The 26249-nt window shown below is 41.5% G+C and overlaps 1 protein-coding gene across 4 annotated transcripts in view; it reads right to left on the bottom strand.

Annotated features, from left to right (window-relative positions):
* The window catches only part of LIN7A (lin-7 homolog A, crumbs cell polarity complex component), a 58220-nt gene that overhangs the window by 13329 nt on the left and 18642 nt on the right, over nucleotides 1-26249 (bottom strand). For 3 of the 4 annotated variants that reach the window (XM_048500627.1, XM_048500625.1, XM_048500626.1), the window contains one exon: nucleotides 22193-22311. In XM_048500627.1, the coding sequence (XP_048356584.1) occupies nucleotides 22193-22311 (119 nt within the window). Of the gene's footprint in view, nucleotides 1-22192; nucleotides 22312-26249 lie in introns of those variants that run through there. The other variant, XM_048500628.1, reaches the window with a different exon arrangement.

Below are 26249 nucleotides of genomic sequence, written 5' to 3'. Positions count from 1 at the left end.
AGAAAAGGTATGTCAGAATTCAGGGAAGTTTCTTAATTAGTTTCATTATAACACAAACACCTGTGGTTGAGAAGAGAACATAAAGAAACCCTAAGATTTTATATACTTAAAGGGGTACATACGCTTTAGATACTGGTATTATGAAGAAAAATAAACAGTCTAGCCTAATTTTTTTATTTGGTAAAAATCCCAGGGTTAAGGTCAAGGGGTTGAGAAGAGTGCAGCTCTTTTTGGATTACACTGCTGATCGCCAATGCAAAAGACTATTGAAAGAGCCTATAGTTCACAGGGGGAACATATATTTTCAATGAAGTAAGTCTAAGCTCAATTTAATAATCTTTCCAAAGGTGAACAGATCTTTAATAACATTTGCCACTTCCTCAAAGCTGCTTCTCAGACTTTCAAGATCTTTGAATCAAAGAACATAGACTTCTAGAAAAATATCAGAACAAAAGGGCAATTAATACAAGGCTAAAGGAAATTCGGAAAAGCAGCAAGTATTTCAAGCACTGGAGTTTACATTTTGATATTTAAGAAAAGCTGTTTGATGAATAGCAGAGAAATATGTTTAACTTTACCAAATATTGCAGATTTTTAGGCTAATGCTCTGGACTGACATAAAGCAGTTTAATTGATTTCAGAGTCTGCCCACTTGCAGAAAAAAAATTCATCTCACTATTTAACACAGCTTTTACTTAGGATTTCAAACTTGCTGCGAATAAATACATAATTTGTTTCTTTTTGCAGCAAGAGTTTTGGTATGCTGTTCTTTCAGTAATCTGAAAGCAGTCATGTGCTTCCATCGGGACACTGTTAGCAGCTTCCCTCGGAGACAAACATCTGCATCATTACACCATTGCACCAGCTGTCAGAACAATTGGAAGTCATGCAGTAAATGATATGCCATTCTGCCTTGTGCAGTGAGGATAATGACTCATTAACAATCTCAACCTGCAATGAAGTGAAACTTATTTTATTTTTCAGGAGCTATGACACTTTTAATTACAGAACATTCAGTCAGATAAACAATGTAAAAGGCCAACTTAAAATACTACCTTTTCGGAATGGGGAGCAAGGAACAACATTTTTATTGTTATTTCAAAAAATGAATCTTGGTGCATTATTGTTGGTCAATACAAAGAGGCCCTGTGGACTGGATCAAGTGAGAGACTTCCATGCCATTTAGAGTCCTTGCACAAGGACAAATGCACTAAAAAGACCACACTGGCTGCTTGTGGTAGGTTTGTATTTCAGCTTGCTCAAGATATTGTGCAAGTAATTATATGAAGAAGGGAATCTACGGATATTGCTGTATTTCATCTATATACTGATAGCAAAGTCACCCAAATCTAATCTGGAGACTGGAAATGTGATTGTGCTAGGCAGATCTTTCTACAAACCTGAAAAATGCCTAGGTTTGCAGAAAAATCTTCAATCTTTAAAAAAATTACAGAGTGTTTTTTTAAAACCAACATGATTAAAGAAGCACCTGTGGCTTTAAGAAACAGAAGCACTCAGTGACTGTTGATAGGCAATCACTGCATTTTAGGCTCAGCTTTTGTCAGTAAAAGGCAAGGGAGGGTCCTTTCAAGGGCTGTTTTAGGCTTTAAGGAAGGACTTACTAGATTGGGTCTGGCAGCAATCACCAGGTTACCTCCTACTACCTGACTTACATGACCCACCTAGGCCTGGTTGCTTGCTACTGCTCACTGGCGTTCCTGCCTAGGGACATGGGGTACCCCTTGTCCCCGGGCGCATCGATTGAGGTCACGTGGGGGGCGCCAAAACATCCTCCTACACAGGGAGGGATTGAGCAAGCCCTAGCAAGCAGGCACTGAAGCAGCCGACTGCTCCCAGAGCTTGTCGTAGCCCCGCCCACTCTGTACGGTGGCCTGGAGTGTCCAGGGGGCGGGGGAGAAGTCCCACTGGGCTCCCAGGAGCAGGACTGGGGAGCTCCGCCTCCCCTCCCTCTAACCCAGCATGCCTTATTCGCCTTAAATGAAGTGTGGCATGACTCAGAAGCCTTCTCCCCGGCAGCCAGGCGCCAGCAGGCACAGGAAAAGGCAAGCTCAGCAGGGAGCCCAGAAGCAGCAGCAGAACTGAAGATGATGCTGACGTTTGCTTGGTAAACCTTCAGATGGGGGGTGACTTGTGAGAGATTTACATGCTTAAAAGTTAATTCCCACTTGCACTGGCTTGGAGCTGTTTCTCAGGCTAGCAGCCTACCTCACAGGGTTGGTGTGAGGACACAATTAGGAAAGTGGTGGGGAGAGAGCCATGCCTGTTTTGCTGGGGGTAGGAGGTGATTTGGGAGAGATGATGCTGATGTTTGCTTGGTAAACCTTCAGATGGGGGGTGACTTGTGAGAGATTTACATGCTTAAAAGTTAATTCCCACTTGCACTGGCTTGGAGCTGTTTCTCAGGCTAGCAGCCTACCTCACAGGGTTGGTGTGAGGACACAATAAGGAAAGTGGTGGGGAGAGAGCCATGCCTGTTTTGCTGGGGGTAGGAGGTGATTTGTGAGAGATGATGCTGACGTTTGCTTGGTAAACCTTCAGATGGAGGGTGACTTGTGAGAGATAAACATGCTTAAAAGTTAATTCCCCTTGCACTGGCTTGGAGCTGTTTCTCAGGCTAGCAGCCTACCTCACAGGGTTGGTGTGAGGACACAATTAGGAAAGTGGTGGGGAGAGAGCCATGCCTGTTTTGCTGGGGGTAGGAGGTGATTTGGGAGAGATGATGCTGATGTTTGCTTGGTAAACCTTCAGATGGGGGGTGACTTGTGAGAGATTTACATGCTTAAAAGTTAATTCCCACTTGCACTGGCTTGGAGCTGTTTCTCAGGCTAGCAGCCTACCTCACAGGGTTGGTGTGAGGACACAATAAGGAAAGTGGTGGGGAGGGAGCCATGCCTGTTTTGCTGGGGGTAGGAGGTGATTTGGGAGAGATGATGCTGATGTTTGCTTGGTAAACCTTCAGATGGGGGGTGACTTGTGAGAGATTTACATGCTTAAAAGTTAATTCCCACTTGCACTGGCTTGGAGCTGTTTCTCAGGCTAGCAGCCTACCTCACAGGGTTGGTGTGAGGACACAATTAGGAAAGAGAGTTGGTGCGGAGAAAGCCATGTATGTTTTGCTGGTGGTGGGAGGTGTTTTGTGAGCTGGTGCAAAAAATCATTGTTTGGTCGTTGTGGGGGAGGGTGGTCGTCCATACCTGGGGTGGGGGGGGCACCAAACTCAGATTTTGTCCCCGGGCTCCAGTTTGCCTAGATTTGCCCCTGCTACTGCTCAACAGAAGCCACCCTACGAAAGCCAGCGTGGCACAGTGGTTACAGCTTCACACTAGGGTCTGCAAGACCCAAGTTCACATCACTGCCATGGAGGCTCATTAGGTGATGTAGTCACATACTTCTAGCCTAATTTACTTCATAGCGTTGTTGTGAGGATAAAAAAGAAGAGAATGATGTAAAGTGCCTTGACCCCTGCTGTGAAGAAAGGTGCAGTATAAATAAAGAAAATAAATAATAAATATAGCTGAAGATGGGAACTAGCTAAAAGGTAGATTGGTGAGTGGCTGAGAGAATGAGGCAAAGAAAGAATGAGGCAGGAAAAGGGCAGAGGATGTGGGGTTGCCAGGAGGAGGGAACTGGGTCTTAGTTTTCCTAGGCAGATCCTGCTGGGTGGGGGGAGAGAAAACTGAAGGAGGGGTGGTTGTTGGTGGGGAGGGAAGAAGAGAAGGAGTAGGAAAATGAGAAAGGCTGTGAAAACTTTCATGGAGGGAAAGAAGAAAGAGTGGAGGAGAGGAAGTGAGATGACCCCCTACAAATCCTTGTGGGTTCCTGCTTGTCTAGTGCTATTACTCATGCAAGCAGAACTACAATAGTGTTGCCAGCTCCAAGTTAGGAAATATCTGGAGATTTTGGGGGTACAGCCTGAAGAAGGAAAGGTTAGAGGAGGGAAAAGTTACAATGCCATAGTGTCCACCTTCCAAAGTGGCCATTTTTTCCCCAGGTGAACTGAACTCTGTCACCTGGAGATCAGTTGTAATAGAGGAAGATCTCCAGCCACCATCTAGATGCTGGCAACCCTAAACTACACTGAGTTTCCATTTCCATTCATGCAACACTGGATCCAACCCAATATCTGGATACTTCATTAAAGAGTTGAACTATAAATAAAGTTTACAGTAAATACTTTTGAGCAGAGGATTTTAATTTAAAATATCCATCTGGATTTTGGACATTCAGCCTTTTTGAACACTTACAGTAACTGGTGTATTTCCTATTACAAATTTGAATTCCCCCCTTATATGCAGCTTTCAATAAGACAGGAGGAGGTAATCGGGTGATGTGTTCCAAATGGTTTTGCTCAGAAATCCTTCCAAATCCTTCCACATAGGGCATAGACTAGAGCCTTTTGGACTCTGGCTTTCTGGAATGGGCTCCCTCCTTGGAGATCTTCAGGAGGTGTGGTGGTACCAGACCTGGCTGTTTGCCAGGGCTTTTGAAGGGGTTTGAATAGTAGGCATCTTTTAAGAGGTGAAAGGTTTGGGGCTTGTTATTTTATCTTTGGTTTTAGCCAATGATATTTTAACTATTATTGTAAGTCATCTTGAACTGGAGGAAAGGTGGATTATAAATGTTTTACAAATAAATAAACCAATCAGCTTTTCCATTGGTAATAAAGGGAGGAAAGAGTTCCTTTGGCCACCAAAAAAACCTGTGCTGAGGAGCATGGGACCAATGTGGACAAAGCAAGGAGGGTAAAAGTCATGAAAAAGCTGGTTAGATGCAGCACTCGGAGTGCTTATCTGATATGAAGTAGGCTTCTGCCCTATACAAAGGTAGGGAAAGAAGATGTCTTGAAGGATATTATACTCCTCACTTTCATTGAAGTTCAGTTAAGAGCCTCAGGGTTATACTGGGCCCAATATTATTGATAGAGAAGCAAGTTAATGCAGTTGCAAAAGAAGACATTCTTCCAGCTCAGTCTAACTCAAAAATGGTCCTTTACCTTGATACAGCTGATCTGGCTACCCCAATCCATGCCATGGTGACACTGAGATTTTACTATTGTAATACATTGTATGCTTGACTCCCATCAAAATTAATTTGGTAACTCCAGTTGGTGCAGAATACTACAGCTCAGCTATTACAAGGAGCATTCTGCAATCATTCTACTAGCTGTACATCAATTACTGGGTTCAATTTAAAGTACTGGCTACCACATATAAAACCTTCCATGGCCTCGGACCTTCATAACTGTAAGTATGCCACAACAACTCTGAGCAGGGCCTTCTGAAGGTGCCAACTAGCAAGTGGGAAAAATCAACAACTACCTATATATGTGCCTTCTTCATTGTGGCCCCCACATTGTGGAATGGTCTGCCTGAGGAGTTGAGAGGCTTCCACTGTGATGGCTTTCTGCAAACTATGAAAACTTAATTACTCAAAAGGACTTTTCTGCAGAGGCAACAGAGTTGCACTGTACAAAATGATTTACAAAATTACTTGTAGAAATGATTAGGGACTGTGAGTTATACTACTGTGAATAGTTTGCTATAAATTATAATTTTTGTATAATTTAATTTGTCATGTTATGCTTTGCTTCAGTCCTGTTTTTTAGATTTCTGATTGTTTACTGATTGGCCAACCCTGTTGATTGCACTGACTAACTCTGTATAACCCTCTTTGAGTACCAGAGAGAAAAGCGGATTATAAATAATGTAAATAAATAAATTAATGTAAATTAGCCCCATAAGAAAAGCAACATACAGCTGTGCTTTGGGATTACAATGATTTATTATGACACTGTGGTATTAATGTTTCATAGAGAGAAATGCCCTCCCTCCCAGAATTGACCTCAATATTTCAATAACTGGGGCTGGATTCTACACATACTCCAGAAGCATCAATGTTGGTAAAAGACTGGCAAAGGAAAACTACAGGAAATACATCTCTCCCAAACATGGAGCAATTCTGTGCTCAGTTTTGCAGATGAACCTTTCCAGCGTGGAACAAAAGGTTTGTTAACTATCACCTCAGTAAAATGTCACACTTAGCAATCGAAAAGAATAACTGCTGAGAGGGGACTGAATCTCTCAAAGGGAGATGACAAATCCTCTGAACACAGTGGCAAAGCTCCTCTGTTTGCTCTTCTGCTTACCAAGTCATGAAGGGTAAGCTTTTATATCGGGATTCAACCTTGACCATATATTGAATAGAGAAAAACCTCTAAACCAGAGTGTCAAGAAAACAGCCTAGGCTTTTGCCACCCAGCTCATATGGGTTCTTGAGAATAAGTGGACACACAGCAGACCGAATAAAATTTTTAAAAGTTTTTTTTAAAAAAGATAAAAAGTCAGCATGAAAAGTCCTTCAGCATGAATACTTACATATGTATAAATAGCAGAAAATTAGCTGAAACATAAAACAGCATAAAGCACTCACAAAGTAAGACCGAGTTGTTCCACCAGGCCTTCGGGGAGGCCAGCCGCTGATGGTGTGCGCCCTTTCTGTCCCTCCTTTTAACATTCTGGGAGTGTGTGACATCTATACCGTCCCCCTCTCTGGGAGGGGTTTTTATCGATAGTTTTAATGCTGGACGCCAAGTGATTTATGTGGAACGCTGTAATTTTATATTTTAATGATGTTAATTATATTAATTTTACTGTTGTTGTTATTACTGTTTTGTAACACTTGTTCATCGCCCAGAGCTCTTAAGGGATGGGGCGGTATATAAATATGATAATAAATAAATATGCAAATATTAGCACAATTATAGAAGTCCATTTAGCGTTGGCCTTAATTTCTTCCAGCAAGCATAAGCCAAAGAAAAGTTACAGCATTTCAGGTAGGTTCAGAATCGAATAGCAACTCTAGCCCCTCTAGATTCCTGGCTATCACCTATGCAGACGTGCTGGAGCAATACAAGAGCAAGTGCTGAGAGGAGAGCATTGGCGCCTCCGCTGCCTGCTTCAAGATATCGAGGCACACTGCCACAAGGAATGCACCTCCAGCTAAGAGGCTGTGCTGGCAGAGCTTGCCTGGAGCACGCTGGTGCTTGGAGAGGCCGGCCGGGTGTGTGGCACTTAGTGAGGGCGGGGCGTATGGCTGTTGCTGGACTTAGATGTGCGGCAGCCTTGGAAGAAAGGAGCTGGCAATTTTTCTGAAGAAATGGTTGGTAGCTTTTTTTGCAGAGGGAGTTTGGCGTGGGGGCTGGATGTGGGGGGCACAGCACCTGGGAAGATACACCCCTAATTTCTATTCACCTGGCATATCTGTTCTGTCTCTGATGCCAGTGGCCATCCAACAATGGTGCAACACCCGAATGTAGGTAACTACATTCAGGGCACATATGACATGTGTGAGTGACTAATTCCCAGATTTAATCTTGGAGACTAAGGCTAGTGATAGCGGAGCCAGAAGTAAATTGGTCCCACTTCTGGACTTTTGTTTAACTAAGGATTAAACTATGTTTTATTTCTGTGTTAGGTAGGTAGAAGTCAACTGTATTAGATAGGAAATAGGATTTGTAGTTTTCCATTCTGTAGCCCATCTGTGATCATGCGTTGGAACCTCCTCTTGGCTCAAGCTGCCAGGGGAAGTCCACCTTTACTTCCGGTTCCGATTTCCTGAGCCATCGTCCCCTTTTCACGTGTAAAGGCCCCTGATGGACGCACACAAAAGAAGATCTCGGGGAAAGCGCCTCGCCCTGCCAAATCCCGATGCGGCAGCGGGCAGATAAGGGAGACCATCATCAAGCTTCCATTTCCTGACCCCTGAACACCTGGAGGGATCTCTTTGTGATTCTCCTGCCAGGGCATCACGCCATCGCCGCCCTACTCTGGCTAAACCCAAGAAGGGAATGCCTATCTAGACTCTGATTGGTCCCTGCATGCTTCGCCAAATGCATGATTGGTTGTTTTGAATTTTGTTAATGAATGGTGGTGGGCTGTCTTGAGTTCTCCCGGGCTCCCGACGGGAGGAAATGTATTTAAGATGTTGTATGGCTGCTAGGCAGCGCAGTGTCCTTGTGGAACGGAGGTGCTGACACTTAGGTCAGCATCTCAATAAACCTTCCTTTTATTATACTCGCCATGTCGGGTCTTGCTTGGGTTCCTGGGCGCTGCCGAGAGCTGGGTACCTCGGAGCCCGTAAAAGTTACCAAGAGCAGCGCGGTAACACTAGGACAACTGGATTTGTCCTAATTTGAGCATTACACCATGATGTAGAGATTTGATATAGTTCCCCCAAGACAGGGTGGATGGGGATGTGAGATGTTTCTTATCTCAGTCCATATATTTTCTGCTTGGTCCAGCATTGCATCACATTTTATGTTAGTTTTCAGCACCTCTTTGTGCTTATTTATTGCAACATTTATACCCTCTAGCGATTTGTTTTCAAAGTGGTTTATATGAAATGCATATAGGAAGTGAATTCAGTCCTCTGGTTGTCTTGGCTTCTGCTCCTCTGAGAGGATGTAGCAAACAAGGAAAAGAAGGAAGCTTCATGCATATCTTCTGTGCAATTTCCATTCACTTTAACAGGTTTTGTTCATTAAAAAATTTCCAACAGATGGCACCAATGCAGTGCAAAGGCACAGCATTACAGCTCATGCCATCTCCAAGCCAGCTGCAATACTGATCATTTTCCTCAGCAGCAATGAACGTTACAAATGTTTATCCCTAGAATTTTATATGAGCAAACACAGTACTGTAAGCTACACAGAAATGTGTAAAGTGTGTGAAGGGGGGGGGGGGGGATTGCTGAAATGGAAAAGCAAAACCTGCACAATAGGGAGTAACTGTGGCAAGATTTGTGTTCGCATCACCACATGATGATTGTTTATCAGAATTAGCAGAGGGGAAGTATCAGGCATGTATGGCAGGGACTGACAGTTGAGATACACATAAATATCTTATTATTAAATAGTCTGGCTTTTTAGCAGTAGAATTTATATTAGCTTTTTTACCCCCTAGGGAGTCATCTAAGCAATCAAGCACAACTAGAAGTACATACATAGCTAGCAGCCAAGCATTTTCCCACTACAATTGATTTTTGTCCTGAAGTCAATAGGGAGCTCTGATTAAACACCACTTATTTGATGTGACTCTGGATTCTAGAGTATTACATTCATGAGATCGATGAAAATGACACATAAAATGAAACAGTAGTTCTTTTAAGATCCCCTGTAGTGAAGTCATCAGAATATAGTAACTGTAAATAGGCCTAACAGAGCTTTTTCAAAAAAGCTTGGGTTGTCTAGCCCACTCATGCAATTGAAATTGAATGAGAGCAGTCTGATACATGAAAAGGCAACCATTCCAAAAAAAGTTTTGATTCAAGCTATTCATGGCAAAGAAGCACCCGCTAGTGAGTACAAAAGTACCCCTTCCTTCCCTCAGTGTCACATGGCGACAATGAAAGGCTCTGCCCATTTGCCGCATCTCCCAAAGGTTTGTCTGCTACTTAAGCTATAGAAAGCATATCACAGTAGCGATTGTAAATAAAAATATAATGTCCCCCCTGCTTCTTACACCAGTCTGTTCCATCCACCAAATACCATATTTTCATACTTAAAGGAGGCAGCAAAGAATTTACAAATACTTCCTAGCAGTCTCAATCTCCAGTCATGCCTTCAGCTCCTCTCCTGAGGGGAAAAAAATCCCTTCTGCTTTGAAAGAGAGATTATACCTTTTGCTGGTCCTTTTGTAAGAATACTCTTTTTGTCATCAAGTCACAGCTGACTTATGGCAACGTTGTAGGGTTTTCAAGGAAATAGACTTTAGAGGTGGTCTGCCATTGCCTGCCTCCACATCACATCCCTGGTATTCCTTTGAGGTCTCCCATCTAAATACTAACCAACATCAGGGCTGAGAGTGTATGACTGGCCCAAGTCACCCAGCAAGTTTCCATGGCAGAGTGGGGATTCAAACCTGCATTTTCCAGATCCTAGTCTGACAGCTTAACCTCTACATGGCTGCCCTGGAGCGGATCTGTGGGGCTGCTTGCACACTGCCATGCAAGCAATCCCCGAGCCTGAGCAATCCCCGAGCAATCCCCGATGCTGGTGGAGCTGTGTTTCCACTGCCATGCAGAAAGGGCCTTTGATAGAGTGACAAGCTTGGCAGATGAAGGGAATGCTGTGGACGTAGAATATCTTTCTGCCACCTTCAGAAAGTTTGGCTCACTTGCTTGAGTCAGCTAAGACAAAGTCTCTGCAAGCATTCTCTTTGCATATTATTTGTTCTGGTTTCCTGCTTCTGGCAAACTGAATAATATGTTAGTCACAAGCCTTTATTGGCATAAAATAAACATACAAAATCAGCATACAAAATTTGCCCATTATTGCTCACAATTATAGACACTGGTATTAAAATACTAAATACTAAAATATATACATGGTCCTTCTGTAACTATAGGACATTCCTTCAGCTAAGTTAACTCACTTAAACGTCATCGGATACTGACAGAAGCTAGCAAAATTACTGCTGGCTATATGTGGTCATAATACATAGACATTGGTTGGTATTCATCTAGACTTACGTCTATTATTGTTAGCAGAAATTTTGCTACATTCTCACACACTGTGGGATCCATGTTGTTCAAAAGCATAGGTATCTTAAGAGCATCAGTTAGATTGTTATACAGAAATGGGAAACTGAATAATATGAGTTTTATGTAGGAGGCTGACTTCCTATTCAACACAACAATTATTCCTTGATTGTGCATATGCTCCTGAAAGAAGCTGTAACCCCTACCAAAACAACAGTGAGTATTTGTTCTTTTGCTCTTTGCTTGGGACAGACTTTAGTCAGGATTCTCTGGCAGGTTGATACGTGAAGGATAATCTTTTCAGGTCCCTGATGATGATCCATCCACGGCTTTGAATCTAGCTTTACTCCAATATAAATGTTACAACTAGTGTTTAGAATCAATACTTTGGTTGTGATGTAGGACAAATGGAATAGTTCACACACATACTTAAAACTTCCTTATACTGAATCAAATGAGTGTTCTATCACGATCAGTACTATCTACTCTGACTGACAGTGGTTCTCCAGGATTCTAAGAAGTTCTGTGCATCACCTGGTACCTGATCCTTCTATCTGAAGATGCCCAGGATTGAAAGGCACCTTTTGCATGCAGAACAAATGCTCTACCCTTAAACCACAGCTCAATATTTCCTATCTCTGCAAAAGTAAAAGAGAGAGACATTTCTATGTTGAGCTAAATGGGTTGCAACTTCACTTAAAAACTACTTCTGATTAGTTCTCAGCATGCTGTGTTTCAGTTTCATCAGAAGTCTGTACAATAATGCTTACAGTATAAAGATGTCTGGACTTTTCCAACAGCTATAGATTTCAGTTATAGCTCATGCAATATTTCCCAATGAGTTCTCAGTTAAATGAAATGTAGCAATGGAAAGATGTGTCTTTGGTTGATTAATTAAAAAACAGCTATTGTACCTAAAATCAAGGGATCTCCAGACAAACGCAAAAGTATTCAATATGCTGTAAACTGCAAAATATGAATTGTACTCCTCCTAAGGCACACCCATTAGTTTGCAGCTTTAGGTGGCTCTAGTTTTCACCGGGACTAAATTAGATCAAGTGCTTCCATATATTGAGGGCTGTCTATACACTTTGCAGCATAACAAGCAATGCATATGCATTAAGAATGTGACCACATGAAAAACAGGTTCCTTTGTACAAGGGATACTGAAGTGAAATTCGAGGCATGCCCAGAGAATTAGACTATGCCCACAGTCGCTTCAACAGTCATTTCACAGTGACATATACACTAGCCTTTTACTCGCTACAAAGGATGACTGCTTCCAAACTGAGGTGCTTGCTTCTGTCCCTGTTCCACCCTTCTGTTGCGCTGGCAAAAAATGCTGACAATTGTGCCTGCCCCTTGTCCCTCTTCATCTGAGTCACAATGATGCATGCCTGAGACTTCTGTCCATCTATGAACAAGAAGAAATTCTATTCTGGGAGAAGGAAAATCTCTGCCAAGAATAAATTACCCTGACACAATGAGAAAGAAGAAAAAGGGCAGAGTTCTTTCAAACCATGATCTTCTACAATCTCAGTGCAAATTGCACAGCTTTTATCTTAGCATTTTGCATTTCCCCCCATAATTCTTAAAGCACTGTTTTAATTTCTTTCTTTTATTCTCAAGGACCATGCTCATGTATGTTTAATTCTTTTGTCAGTACAAAAGTGGAAAGAGAGCAAATTATCTACTCCTTTTCAGAGAGACCAAATTATCTATTCCTTTTAAAGAGACGTATCCACATTCCTCATTTCAGCCATTACTGATGGCCTTTTTTATTTTTGCCAAAGAAGCAAGTATGTCAGACTAAAACAGACCAAAATGACTAGTTGTCAAGGAAGACTCCACAGTCCCCTTCTACTTGAATTGCTTATTGATTCAATACACTCATAGAAACTTCTTCTTTTTTGTAGTTTATTACATATAACAGGCAAGCTTACAAGTTGCTCTAACGAATTAACAAAAGAAAACTTCAGGAAAAAAACGAACTGGGCTTCAGCTTCAGTTAAACCTCACTCACTAACTGCCCTTCCTGTGTTCTGAGCCACATCCTCCAACTGACACTTTCAGAATGTTCCTGAACTCTTCACATGCCCCTTTTCAGCTGAAATTTAGGGGCTAAATGTCTCAAAAATTCCCAGTTAGATCCAATCATATCATACAGGCAATTATATATAATTAACCATTACCCTGACGACTTAGTGCATCAGCAATAATATTGTCCTTACCCTTTACATGTCAATCTCAAATTCATAATCTTGTAGGGCTAAGGACCATCTCAAAATACGAGCATTGCTGTTTTTTTCATCTTGCTCAAAAGGCCAAAGGATTATGGTCAGATCTTACAATAAACTTAGACCCTATTAGGTAAGGATGTAATTTTTTTGATTGCCCACAAATGCATGTAGGCATTCCTTCTCGATCGTTGAGTATGCACATTCTCTAGTAACAGCTTACTAAGGAAAACTATTGATGCATCAATTGGCTCTTCTGAACTAATGTAGCACGTTCCTCGCTCAAGCATCAGTATACACTTCAAATGGTTTGTTAAAAAAATCAGGAGCAACTAATACTGAGCATTTACAAATGTTCTTTTACCTGGGCTGCAAAGCAGTTTGACATCTATCGCCTCCAAACAACTTTAAATGGAGCTCAAGCATAAGTCTGATAATGGTGTAGCTAGTTCACTTAGTTGGAGGTATGAACTTTCTATAAAACTCCAACTAATCCCAAAAAGGACTGAATATCCTTTTTTTGTGGTTGGAATAGGCCAATTCTACTGGCAACCTTAGCTTCTAAGAGGCTTAATTCTGGATCAAGGTTTACACAGTGACCAAGGTATATCACCTCCTTCCATCCAAATTCGACACTTATCAGGTCTCAAAGTTAACCCAGCTCCTGAACCTTCTGCAAAACTATTCGTGATATGTTTCAATGGGTCTCCCTAGAATCAGACATGATGGCTATGTCATCCTGATAACCAAAGGCATAATCTAACCCAGTAAGACCTTATCAATAACCTCTGAAGGTTTTGATGTCTGCTTTAACCCAAAAAAGGCATTCTCTTAAATTGAAAAAATGCCCAAGCCCTCGCATACAAAGGCTGCTTTCTCAGAGGCTTTTAGTTAGGGGACTTGCCAATACCCCCTTGAACAGTCCAAGGTGCTTATAAACTTAGCACTAGCTAATCTTTCCACCAATTCCTCCCAAACGGGTGTGGAGAAGGATCAAGAGTTGTCATTAGATTAACCTTTCTAAAGTCTACACACAGTCTGAATCTCGAAGGTCACCTCAGATACCCTTGCTTTTTTTCTTTCACTAGTACTAGTGCTCCCTATGCACTGTTACTAGGCTCAATAATATCCTTACTTCAACATTTGTTTAACCTCCTTTTCTCTCCACAACTTCTTTCATACGACAGCATTAGGGTATGGTGTGGAGTTTTAATAGGTGCTAATACTCTGAAAGTGTCAATAATGGTGGGAAATCAGGTGAGTCAAACCGGGCTGTTCAGTAAAACAACAATTCAAAGTCCTTTAACAAATGTCTAACTTGGTTTACATTGCCTCTGGATAAACCATCTGAAATTCAACTCTTTACTCACATCAGAACACTCAAAATTCCATTCCACAAACTCATCTATGAAAATAACTTGTACTGGAAAAGTCATTACAGATCTCACAATACGGTTTCAACTCTATTCGCGATGCACAGTTCTCTGCCCATCATCTTTGAATTACATAATTGCTATTGGTAAAACCTATTATCACATAAGGTCCCTTCCAAGCCACATCCAACTTAACAGGCTTATCCACTGACAGTAATAAACTTTATTACCCACTGCAAAGCCAGCGCGGTCTAGCCTAACATCAAAGTAGGTCTTTTTTTGCTTTTGCTGAGCCTGCTTCAAATTTCTGCTGCAGCTGTCCTTACTTCCGCAGAGTTCTTTTTTTGCAGCTCACAGAACATGCATTTCTTACATCCTTGGGACAAGAGTTGTCAGTAAGCCTTCCTAATTTGCTCTAGCTAAGCCCAAAGGAGCTCTGATATCTCTACCAAACAATAACTGATTTGGACTAAATCCTAGGCTTTCTTGACTGGAATCAATGGAGAGCAACCAAATATGGTACCGCTTTGATCCCATGAATTTGAATGCTTTTTAGTACATAAGACTTCAACAATTGTCCAGAGTTCTTGAATGGCCCCTCCACTAAAACCTACTTGACGAGGGCGGTACGCCACTACAGGGGCATGTTGAACCTCAGCCAACTCACAGAAAAAATTTTCATCACCTGTGACATCAAATTAGGCTTGATCAGTCATTAGTACTTTCATCACACCATATGTGGACACAAATCTCCATTAAGGCCTTAGCTAACACACAGATGTAAATGTTTACACAAAAGGCACAAGGAAATCTGGTTGCATGGTCAACTATAACTACAATATATACTGTTTTCCAACTACTTTTAGGTAAAGGACCTGTAATGTCCAAACTGACCTCTTGCAAAGGGTTCATCAATTACTGGGTAGGGTCAGAGTTCACACCTAGTTCTATCAGTAGCGCAGTCTAACCCGCTGACATACATCACATGTCTTGCAAAAATCCTTTAACTTGCTTTAGTCAACCCTGGCCAAAAACTGCCTCTTTGAATTCTTTCCATAGTCCTTCTATTCCTAGGTGTCCAGCCAATGGGACACTATGAGCCAAGTTCTAAAATTTCTTCCTGTACTTTCTGGAATTACTAACTGTAAGGTTACTTTTCCCTTCTCAGAAAAGCCCTGCCTCCATTTTTACGCATACAATAAGCCAGATTGCCATATAAATCTCTCAGGATTTCTTTAGATACTTCTCCAGAAGCAACCTCTGCCTTTTCACATAACTCTTTTAAAGTAGTACATGATCTTTGTTCAGTTTTAAACTGCTCAGACCTTTCATGACATACATTTTCTTTATCCTCAAATGGAAAGTTTCAACTTCCATAGCTGGACTAGGAGTGCTTTAATGACTCCATCTTTTCTTTTCCTCCAATTGTGACTTAGTTAACTCAGCTTTGCTGTCAACCTAATTTCCACCCTTAATTTTTTTCTTTTTTTGCTCACCTATATTTGACTCTAAGTTTTTTTCCAGCTTTAGGAACTTCTAGTTGGAAACTTCTTTTCATGTACATCTTCTAATTCCCCCTTTGAGCCTTCTGTTTCTCTTTTTCAGTGCTGTTTTAGCCTTGACTCTTAACTACTATGCTCATTTGTTCCAGATTGGTACAACACATCTGCTCCAATTATAAAAGGCATATCAGAAAAAACATCACAATGGCATATATGTCCTTTTCAATTTGGAGTCTGATATGAATCAGTACTCAAATCTAAGTACATAGGGGTCCTCTTCATATGGGGTAACCTGCATCCTTCCTGCACCAACTGATGACTTATTTGCTTTAACAACTTTCGTTGATAGAACTTATATCTGCCCCAGTCAACAGGAACCTTCCACCCACAACTTCCCCAAGTACCGCCTCTCATAGCCCTGAGATCTCCAACCCACTGTCTCTGTTCCTCAGATATCACACTATTTAATCAACCAGCTGTAACTCTCCCATTCTCACTCTTGGTTCTGTTCAGTGGATTTAACAAGTTCCTCATCACCAGCATATCTCTTAGTTGTCACGCAGAGTTTCTCCAGGACTTAGCAGAGTTCTTCATCACCACGGTGACCGGCTTCTTCTCCTCTTCACTGGAACAACAAGCAGAACTACTCTGGTGAATCATTAATCTCCTCCCAATCTTCATTTTGCACCAAAACCCGACATATTTCCAACATGTTGCACTCTTGTTTCTCTCTTATTTCTTGCACATTGTGATTTGAAGTGACCCTTTCTCCACACACAAAAAAGCAGAGATTATATTCCTTGGTGTATAGATCTCAGCCGGTTTACTGGGCCTTGAAAGAAGTCCTTTCTCTGAAGCAAACTTTTTTTCTCCATCTTTACCGTGAACTCAATATTTCGGGTTGGTTTTAAACAATTCCTCTCTCTTCTCTGATACAAACGCATGGTTTTCTTTTCCTTGCTTTTATGTATGCTGCCATCTGGTTCAAGTAGCACAAGCTCAGATAAATCTAAGTTCTCTTTAGCTTGAACAAGAGCCGAGGATTTCTTCGAGTGTGTGTGAAAAATTGCCTTTGCTATCAAGTTGCAAAAGTCTCTATGGACTGAACCTTGCAGCTCTATACCATTGTTGAACTATAAGTTTCCAACGGTTTACAAAGCAACATAGCTCTCCTTCCTCTTAGGGAAAGCTCCTCAGTTTTCTTCAACTGGATCTCGGATTTTCCAAATCTGGCTAAGGCCCGCCTTTTAAAAGCCTCCTCATAGGTGGCTTCTTCCCCAAGTGTGTGTGTTCACCTAATAACTGAGCTAAATCTCCAGCAACGCTAAAGGCCATATAACGCCTCACTTGCTCTCTCTTCTGGGAACTTCATTTTTTCTCAAGGCAGCTTCCAAACAAAGCTAAAAAAACTTTCCACTGACTCACCCTGCTGATACCTGGGAACTGTCTCTTCTGCCAAGCTGCAGCTCTAATTCTCTCTGTCTATCCTGCACTCAGCAAGTTCATGGTGGTTTCTTGTGCAGGCAAACGCTTGCAGCATCTCATCCATCCCTCAGTGCTGGTTGGTACTGAGGAATCGTCTGTATCTATACTATCCCGTCTGGTTGTATTTCACTAACTCTGGGTAGTCCTCTGGGGTGTACTACAGACCTTTCTTGGTCATTCTCATCCATGTCTCTCAACTCCTTGCCATTCAACAGCTGTCCCGTGGCTCCCAACTCTTGAGCTACCACTCTGCTGCTTGATTCTGGCTCAGCTGAGAAAAATGGTGTGCATATTCTGGGCTCTTCCAGTGTGACCTGCACTTCATTCACCTTTTTAGATCGAGGTTTCACACTAGTCCTTTGTACCAACCAAAGCACAAAATAAGTCTGGAATAGCCTCAAATATTTTAAAGAAAATAATTTTACTTGGAGGTAAATATTTATTTATTTAGCTGATTTCTATCCCACCCTCTAAATGCATCCCAGGGCAGGTTACAGCAAAGAACAAAATATATAGAAGCAAATATGAACAAAATGTATAGAAACAAGACATTTGTTCCTAACTAATTTCAACAGAACTATTTAAAATTATTTGAGCTTGTTCATGTGGATTATAAGTAGAAAGCAAACTTCTACAGTAATTCCTGCCACAGATTGGTTAGCCCTGGAAAAGGGCATCATGGGGAAGAGGGTTGGAAGTCTACGTAAGTGGTGTTCATGGCCAGCTCCAGATTGGCCACAAAAAGGCTACTGCCCTTCCTGGAGGCAGCTGGAGACAGTTGGTCAGGAGCTAGACCTGATTCCTGGCTCAACCAGAGTCCTAACAAATGCTTGGGAGGGGCAAAAGAAGATAAAGACATGCCTATGTGGTTGCCAGGGACAAAGTTTCACCCCTTTCATCTTCCTCTGGTTGTTCCTGCTAACCATGGAAAAACTTCAGTGTCTTTTTAGGCCTGCCACAAGCAGTTACCAGAATGACAGTTAGTTAGACCAGGAAGTGATATGGCCATGGCACCATTACAGCTGGCAGGAATGATGGAACAAGGCGAATCAACTCTGGTGAGGGCTGCTGCTGAGATAGGAAGCAACTCAGCAGCAAAGGGTAAACTGGGCTGGAGGACCTCTGGGCAGGGTTGGAATTCAGGGATAGGCATCCCAGGGCATCGACTTACCTGGATATTCCCTGTTGCTTTAATGGTCACTAGGCCCAGTTTTATGTTTAGTTGTGTACCAGAGTAACCCCAATAATAATCCAACATTCACAAGCATCATCTCAAACATAAATTGCATCTACATGCATTATCAGTCTTTCTCATTCAAAACATGTGAGAGTCAAATAGCCAGATAGAGAAGGAATGGGAGGATAAAAATACACACAGGCATGGCTCAGACTTGATGCCGTATGTATGTTTTGTAACTGAGCATTTCTATTAGAGTGCAGAAAGCACTCAAGCCTAAGAATCGCACGAGTGACTTACAATGAAATATCTTTCATTTATCCTGCTCCTGTTGTTTTTGGATCAGATTGTTTATTATACAATCCTTAAAAATGGATATAACTACTGGGCTATTCTTTTCTACATTTACTATATTGACTACTTTCTGCAAAGTTGAGAGACAGTCTGAGGGACCAATGAAATATCAGAGGTCAGAACAGCAGTCTTGACAGCATATGCTGGATACTTTTGGAATATTCTTGTTTCATTGCTCCTGAAGAATGCATATATATTCCTTGAGCAAGACACTGGAGAGACAGCATTAAAAAACACTCTTTTAAATTCAGCAGATGGCTTTTTGTCCACTCTTGGTTAAAACTCTTTACTACGTTATTGTGGTGTGGTAAGAACAAATGACTTCCAAAATATTTGATACTCAAACTGTGACATTCAGACTATAATCATGACAAGCAAAAATAATCAAAAATCCTGGCATATGCAAGAGCTACCATGCAGTCACTCCAGAATCTCAGATGTGTCCTGTGAATTTCCTTTCTTCCTTTAACAGCAGAATACTTTTTTTAAAAAAGGGCAAGAGAAATGATTGCCAAATTGATGCAAGTTGGCACATTATTATCACTGCATCTTCAGAATTCACAAATTACTGCTTAAATGCCTAATTATAAGTTTCTGAAAGTGAATGGGGGGGGGAGTGCACTAATGGGGGGAAACAGTTGTTACTAAATAATTGCCCATAAAAGCTTCATTTGGATGGCTATACACTATTTTTTCAATGACCAGCTAGATAGCTTTTAGTTCATTCAACCAACAGCAAATCACAATCTAAGTAAATTTTCTGGTTTCCTGGTTTTGCACCTAATACATGTTGGCTGCTCTCTAGAACGTTTCTCACAAATCAATATCAATATCATATGATTTTTCTAATAGAACTGCAGATAACAAATTATCTTTTGGTGAAACAGATAAACTATACTAAATGTAGAAACATGTTCAATATGTGCAGACATCAGTTAAAGACACATTTAGTAGATCAAATTAAAGCCCTTCATCAGCATAACATCTCATTCATACTTGTAGAGTTCATTTATTAAAATGGAATGTTATTCCTCTTAAATAACAAGTACTGTATACTGCAATTTAATTATTAGCTTTTAAAGGTAAAACATTATTTCACGTTAACATAGATTGACAGATCTGTCCATTCCCAAACATACAAAATTTAAAGAAAGGTAATGAACATATTTAACTCACAGGAGGAAAAACCGTCAATTTTGTTACAGCACAACATTAGTCATCACTGCACCTCTTTAGTCTCTGCAAGCAGCCATCCAACAAGGTGGGGCCCAGGAAGGACTGCATTCCCAGTACAATGACCATCAACTGAGCCCACAGTATGGCAAACTGCTGTAGTGACCAATGTGCATTTTGCTGTTTTCATTCCACTCTAGCTCCTGTACAATTTCAAGCTACTTGACACACAACTGTTTATCAACAAAGCTGTCCTGCTTGTGGACATGCAGTGATTGGTACAACTCTACCTGTGACTCTGTGGCTGTCAGTCTAAGTTTGCAATGGCACAGGACTCTCAGTTTTTAAAAGGGTTTAGCAACTCTATTCATCTGACCTGCTTTCAGTATTCCTGATGCAGTCCACTAAACACATCTGTGGCTCTACAGCTGTGTGATTGTGTGGCATATAAGGTTCTCACCACCCCATGCACATTATTAATAGCTGCCTTCAGCATGGTCATACTGGAAAGGAGCAGTCCAATGTGTGGATTTGTTTGCTCTTCTGAATGAGGGGGAAAGATCTTCCTGGTTGTCCATTCCTCCAGATCACTGCTGGTGTCTGAAAAGCCAGGCAGTTTGCTTGGGATGCAGAGGCTCCTGGGATGGATACTGGGAGCTGGAGGTGGTAATGACCGTCTGATTACAGCAGGAAAATGGCACAAGGGAGCTTACTGGCCAAAATAATTGGTGTATGGAGCAGCCGGTTAGTCACCATGAGCAGCTCTTTCCAAGTGATTGTGTTTGATGGAGCAAAATTTCAACTGCACTTGAAACTCCACCTGATCACTCAGGGGTAACTCCATATGGACGTCAAAGCAAGGGCTTTGTATATGCTATACCTGTGCCTTTCCACCGTGTTATGCTTTGTGCTGCGATGTTTCCTGCCCTATACGAATTGTGTTGATTGCAGAGCTACTGAGGAGCCCTTGCCTTATGTTGTGTCTTGTTCCTGTGCACCCAGGTGTGCCTGAGTGTGTGAGTTGTGGGTTTTAGTCCAGCTGCATGATCCAGCTCTTTTGCTGTTGCCAGGCCTGTTGTGCTCCTTTTTGCTAGTGCTGTCCTGAAACCATCCCTCCCATTGGTCACACATATACCTTTCCAGATTCATCAACTGACAGATTGATAGAATTGCTATTGTGTGTTCCCTTGTTGCAGCCCCAGTGTCTACATTTTCCTTGTCTAGTAAAAGGCTGATACTTCTGAACTCTATGCATCATACGATTTGAATTGTCACATGGGACAGGTCTTAGGCCCCCCCTAAGTGAGCTACAGAAGCAATTGAAAGTTGTGGCTGGAATAGCCATATTGCATTCCCAGTGTATGAACATGGCTAATGGGGCTAGGGTGCAGACACAGAGTTGCACCCACCTCTGCAAAGTTCCCTGGAATACATCCACTCTAAGTTCCTCATGGTCACTCCACCATACTCTTTCTAGTGGAGGATGCTGTGTTCCCTCAGTATAATCCATGAATTTGTGCAGTGCCCTGACATCAGGGACATGCTACATCAGGGTGAACCAGCTGACTGTAAATCCTCCTATTTTGGGGCACTGATAACATGCTGTGCTTGAATCATGGTTGCAACTGCTGAGCTCTCAGTACCTGGCTGAAGGATGTTTTTGTTCTTTTTCGCCCTCTGCGGAATAGGCATAAGATATCAATGAGTAGTGCAACACCAACAATGCTCTCTTGTTGGGGGTCTTAGGCTTGGATTGTGGGTTGTTTGACCTAAATGATACCTCCTTTAGAACTCATTTAAAAATGAATTTCTTAAAAGCACGCAACTGGTTCAGAAGGCAGTGAGTCTTCTAAGATGTTGCCAGTTACAAAATATGCAGAAATGATTAAAAAAGAATGTGTGTGCTTTTTTAAAAGTTTCTTCATATGTAAATTTAGGCATTCAGTTAATTATTAAATCTCACACGATTGATCAGTTAATATTTCTTTATCTAGGCAATAGCCAACAAATTTCATTTCTCTAGAAAAGTCTTTCTAATGATCAATGGGATATAGCACTGAAACTTACTCGGAAAGATTTTGTGATGTATTGAAAACAGAAAATATGCTGTTAGATCAAAGGTTATGTGACTGTGACATTACATTTGTGTTCTCACTACTGCAGTGATTTCAATCAAACCCAATGAACAATTGTCACAGAAAATCAATGGAAGAAAGTTCACTCAGTTGAATGGCACAGAGGTCTGTTCAGTGGCTTGCATTCCTTATTAGACCAATGTCAAAAGCATCACTGTTCCCAAGCTCCACAAACATTACTAGGACCTCATTACCATACCTCTCTGATAGCTGTGCAAAACTCACTCTGCAGTACTTTTTTAAGAGACTGTAGCTTGTGTCCTGGTACATCTCCAGATTCCTGTAGCTTCTCCAGCAGTTCAATGGCTCTAGCAACATCTAAATATATAAAAATAGGGCAGAAGGTCAGGGAGGGACAAGCACATTATGATTCATACTTAAATTACAGCTAAGGAGGAATGACTGAAATATTTTGAAATATTCTCAAATTGCATGGTGAGCTTTTCTCATCCCACAGTGGTTTTAATTTTTCTGTCGCTAATAAGATTACCTTTGCATTTTTAGTTCTTTAAGTACACATATTGATTTAGGCTGCAATCTTTATCTGCCAAATGTCTGAAAAGCAGGAAGTGTGTACACAGTTTAAGATATTTTTTGAAGCTGACCATCCAGCTAAGTACACAGCCTATTGAGGACCTCACTGCTTGACTGTGCTGTCCTAGCTGCTTCCACAAGCAGCTGTTTCAAGCCTGAGAAAGCTCTGCTTTGCCCATGTTACCTAAATCAGTATGCACATGTCAGGTCTGAAACATGCAAAAGCATCCTTCACCTGCACAGAACAAAACACACATATTTGGGGCACTGTTATATCTTAAGCCTCTCTATAACAGGTCTAGATTCAAATTAATACTCAGAAAACAGGGGGCTTTATTTTACAAACAGAAAATAACATAAATTAATTTATGCAATACAGTACAGCAGAATGAAAGCTTGAAAGTAAAAAATGCAAAACAGCAGATAAAGCACAGCAACCTTTCTCCAGAGCACCAGCCTACCTAAAAGAGGAATAAACCTATAAAAGAGAACAAACCATACAAGTTGTTCGTGAGGAGAAGGGGAGGGGCTGCCCGGGGGGGGGGGGGCATTGGGTAGCTGAAACTGACCAGGCAGGGGAGGGAAGTACAGCAGCAAGTCCATGGAGTTGAGTGTTGAGATGAGACTGTGAGGTTGGGGTAACAGGATAAGTCCAGAACAGGCTACAAAAATTTGAGACTGAGCTCTTCCAAATCTGAAACTTTATTTGAAGCAGCATGTTTAATATGGCTCTTTCATTAACTAACTCAAGATTACTAACCCTGGAGGCAGAAGAACTAAGATTTGGAAGCCATGCGTATTTATGGTACAATAAGGTAGCCACAAATAAACAATTTTTAAATCTATATATATAAAAATCTAACAGTTCGTTTTTCTCCTGACAAGTGAACTCCCAAACTACTGGACCGATTGCTTTGAAATTTTCACACAACGTCGCACTCACGTGCGACCAGGTTTGCATACTGTTTCCACACATCCTGTTGTGTACATGTCACAACTGTGGCCGTTTTTGTGAATCTGCCACAACTGTGACAGTTGGAACCACAGTCTCTGTTTCCCGCTAACTTAGCGCCATCTGGTTGGCTGTCAAAGCTAACACCCCTCTGATATAAGGGAAACAAAACATACCTTCTATTCCAGACTATTCCAGACTATTCCAGCCTTTTCTCAAAGCAAAAAGGACTTTCAAATCCGCACAGGCTAACCGTATATATGACAGCCTGGAATGTGCATTAGTACATGAGAGAATCTCCACACCACCCATAAAGAACTTGCAGCCATAGACAAGGTGTTACTACTTCTCCTCTCATCCACATCAGTCAAAAAAATGAGAAGCCAGGACAGGGGACAAAATTGACAACCCTCACTACTACAGAAAAATGTAGAGAAAGACATTACTGCCAGCCACACAAACAGCAGAGGGAATTCAAGAGGGACAAACCAAGCAAGAATATTGCGAAAAGCAAAACTTCCCCCACTAATATTACATGAAAGGGAAGAGAAATGCTATTAAAGAATCTCAGCTCAAGATCCAGAAATCATCATCCTTCCAGCAGACAAGGGAAATGCAACAGTAATCAAGTTGAAGACTGAACAATATAAAGAAAAAAATCAGAGAACTCCCTGGATCCCACAACATACAAAAAAAACTGGAAACAAGACCCAACCAAGAAACTCACTTCGCCAAACCATCAAGCATTGATTAGAGCTCCCTCCATTCCAACCAGACACATGCCAACGACTCTGCAAGTCAGGAAGGCTTCCACCCCGGTTATAGGATGGACTCCCCCAAATCCACAAAGGAATCCATCCCACTCAGACCTATTGGCCAAATGCATTGATTGGTTTACCCATTATGAGCAGGCAAAATTCTTGACTTCCACAGTTACAAAGCCACATTGGACTACACTGGCGCATTATATTTAAAGAGACTCAGCCCACTTCATCTAGAAAAATTAGCTATTCTCCATCTCAACCCTAGCGACAGACTTATCAGCTTTAATGTTGTCTCACTGTTCACCAAAGTTCCAGTGAAAGGGTACATTGACTTTGCACTTCATCAGCCAAATGTTTCCCCAGATGACATCACTGCTTTTATTTCCAACACTAGCCTAACAACCAGCCATACTTCCAAAGGGGACAATGATTATTATGAGCAGACCCGATGGGGTGGCCTATAGGAAGCCCCCCCCAGCCCAGTGATAGCCAATTTTTACATGGGAACATTTTGGAGAAAGAAACCCTCAACACAGCACCCAGGAAATCTGCAACTTGGTTCCGATTTGTGGATGACACTTTACAATCTGGAGCCATGGTGAGGAGGAACTGCTGAATCTCTTTTCTTGGAACCACCTTAACAGCATCCACCCAAATGTACAATTTTACTCATAGAAACTGAAAAAAGAAGGGAAACTGCCTTTTTTTAGATGTCTTGGTCTTTCGCATGATTCCCAACCACCAACTGGGCCACACAGTATATAGAAAACCGGACACACAGAGACTGGTATCTAAGCATAAAAAACTCCAACCATCATCCCACAACAGAAACAGGGCATAATCAAAAAACCTCTGACAGATTGTGCAAACGAATCTGTGAACCTCCTATCCTCCTCCCTGATGAAATCAATCCATCTATACTGGGCTCAAGCAGCAGGCTAATGGCTACTCCACGAAGCAGAAATCCAGGAAGAGCTTTAAGACCAAGAGAAACCAAAGAGGACTAAGGAGAAACAGTCTACCGCAGGAAAAAAATATTTCTACCATACATCAAAGGGAATCACTGAGGATCAAAATAGGGAAACTGATGAAAAAAGCATTACCTACAAAACCATTTTCAAACCCACTAGGAAGAAATAATACAGCAGATGCTACGCTCAGCAAAGGACAAGAGAGACCCCCTCACTTTCTGCAGCAGGTGAGTTATATCGCATACCCTGTAGCTGTGGAAAGGTCTACATAGGAACCACAAAACACAGCATTCAGACCTGTATTAAGGAACACGTTAGGGAGGGATGGGGCGGGGTGCCATGCAAGGGAATGGGAGAGAGGGAGGGGAGCGAGGGGCCCCTTGCCCCTCCCCTCCCTTGCAAGCATTGTGCAATGATACATGTTCGAACCGTTCGCTTCCCCTTTTCTTTCTTTTCCACCTCACCAGACTGAGCCACAGCAACGCGTGGCAGGGCCCGCTAGTCACTCTATAAGATTTCCACTATTCAGAATCTGGGGAAAAATACAAAATAAAATTTTATTCATATTTATCAATGTGGGGCTCAGTAATCCTGTTAAAAACTATGAAGTCATATAATATATGAAATGAAATCTCTTCAAAGGTTGAATACAGGGCTTGAAAATCAATTGGTGGTTTTGCTCTCAACTGCGAAACTGCTATTTAAAGGAAAGAGTAAATTTCAGGAAGACAGAAGAACTAGATGGATTTGAAAAAGTTTTTTTGCCAGTAGCTAAAGTAGATTTTTCATGATTGGAGGGTTTCTATACATGCCAAGCTTTTAAATAAGAATTTCATTTACCTTGAAACCTTGCTATCTAACTCTCCCATACAGCTGGTCCAGTCAACATAATAATAATGTAAATTGAATGCCTGTGAAATTCTTAGGAAAAATGTTTTGATTAATCCATCCACTTTTCTATTTTCAGGTATGTTTATTATGCAAATTAGTATATCATACTACTAAAACCTGCCTTGATAACTTTCTATATTAGTA

The sequence above is a fragment of the Sphaerodactylus townsendi genome, linkage group LG06 (assembly GCF_021028975.2).
Source record: "Sphaerodactylus townsendi isolate TG3544 linkage group LG06, MPM_Stown_v2.3, whole genome shotgun sequence".
NCBI classification, from domain to species: Eukaryota; Metazoa; Chordata; class Lepidosauria; order Squamata; family Sphaerodactylidae; genus Sphaerodactylus; species Sphaerodactylus townsendi.
Note: the sequence above shows the minus strand (reverse complement) of the source record. Positions and strands in the feature narration are given on the sequence as shown.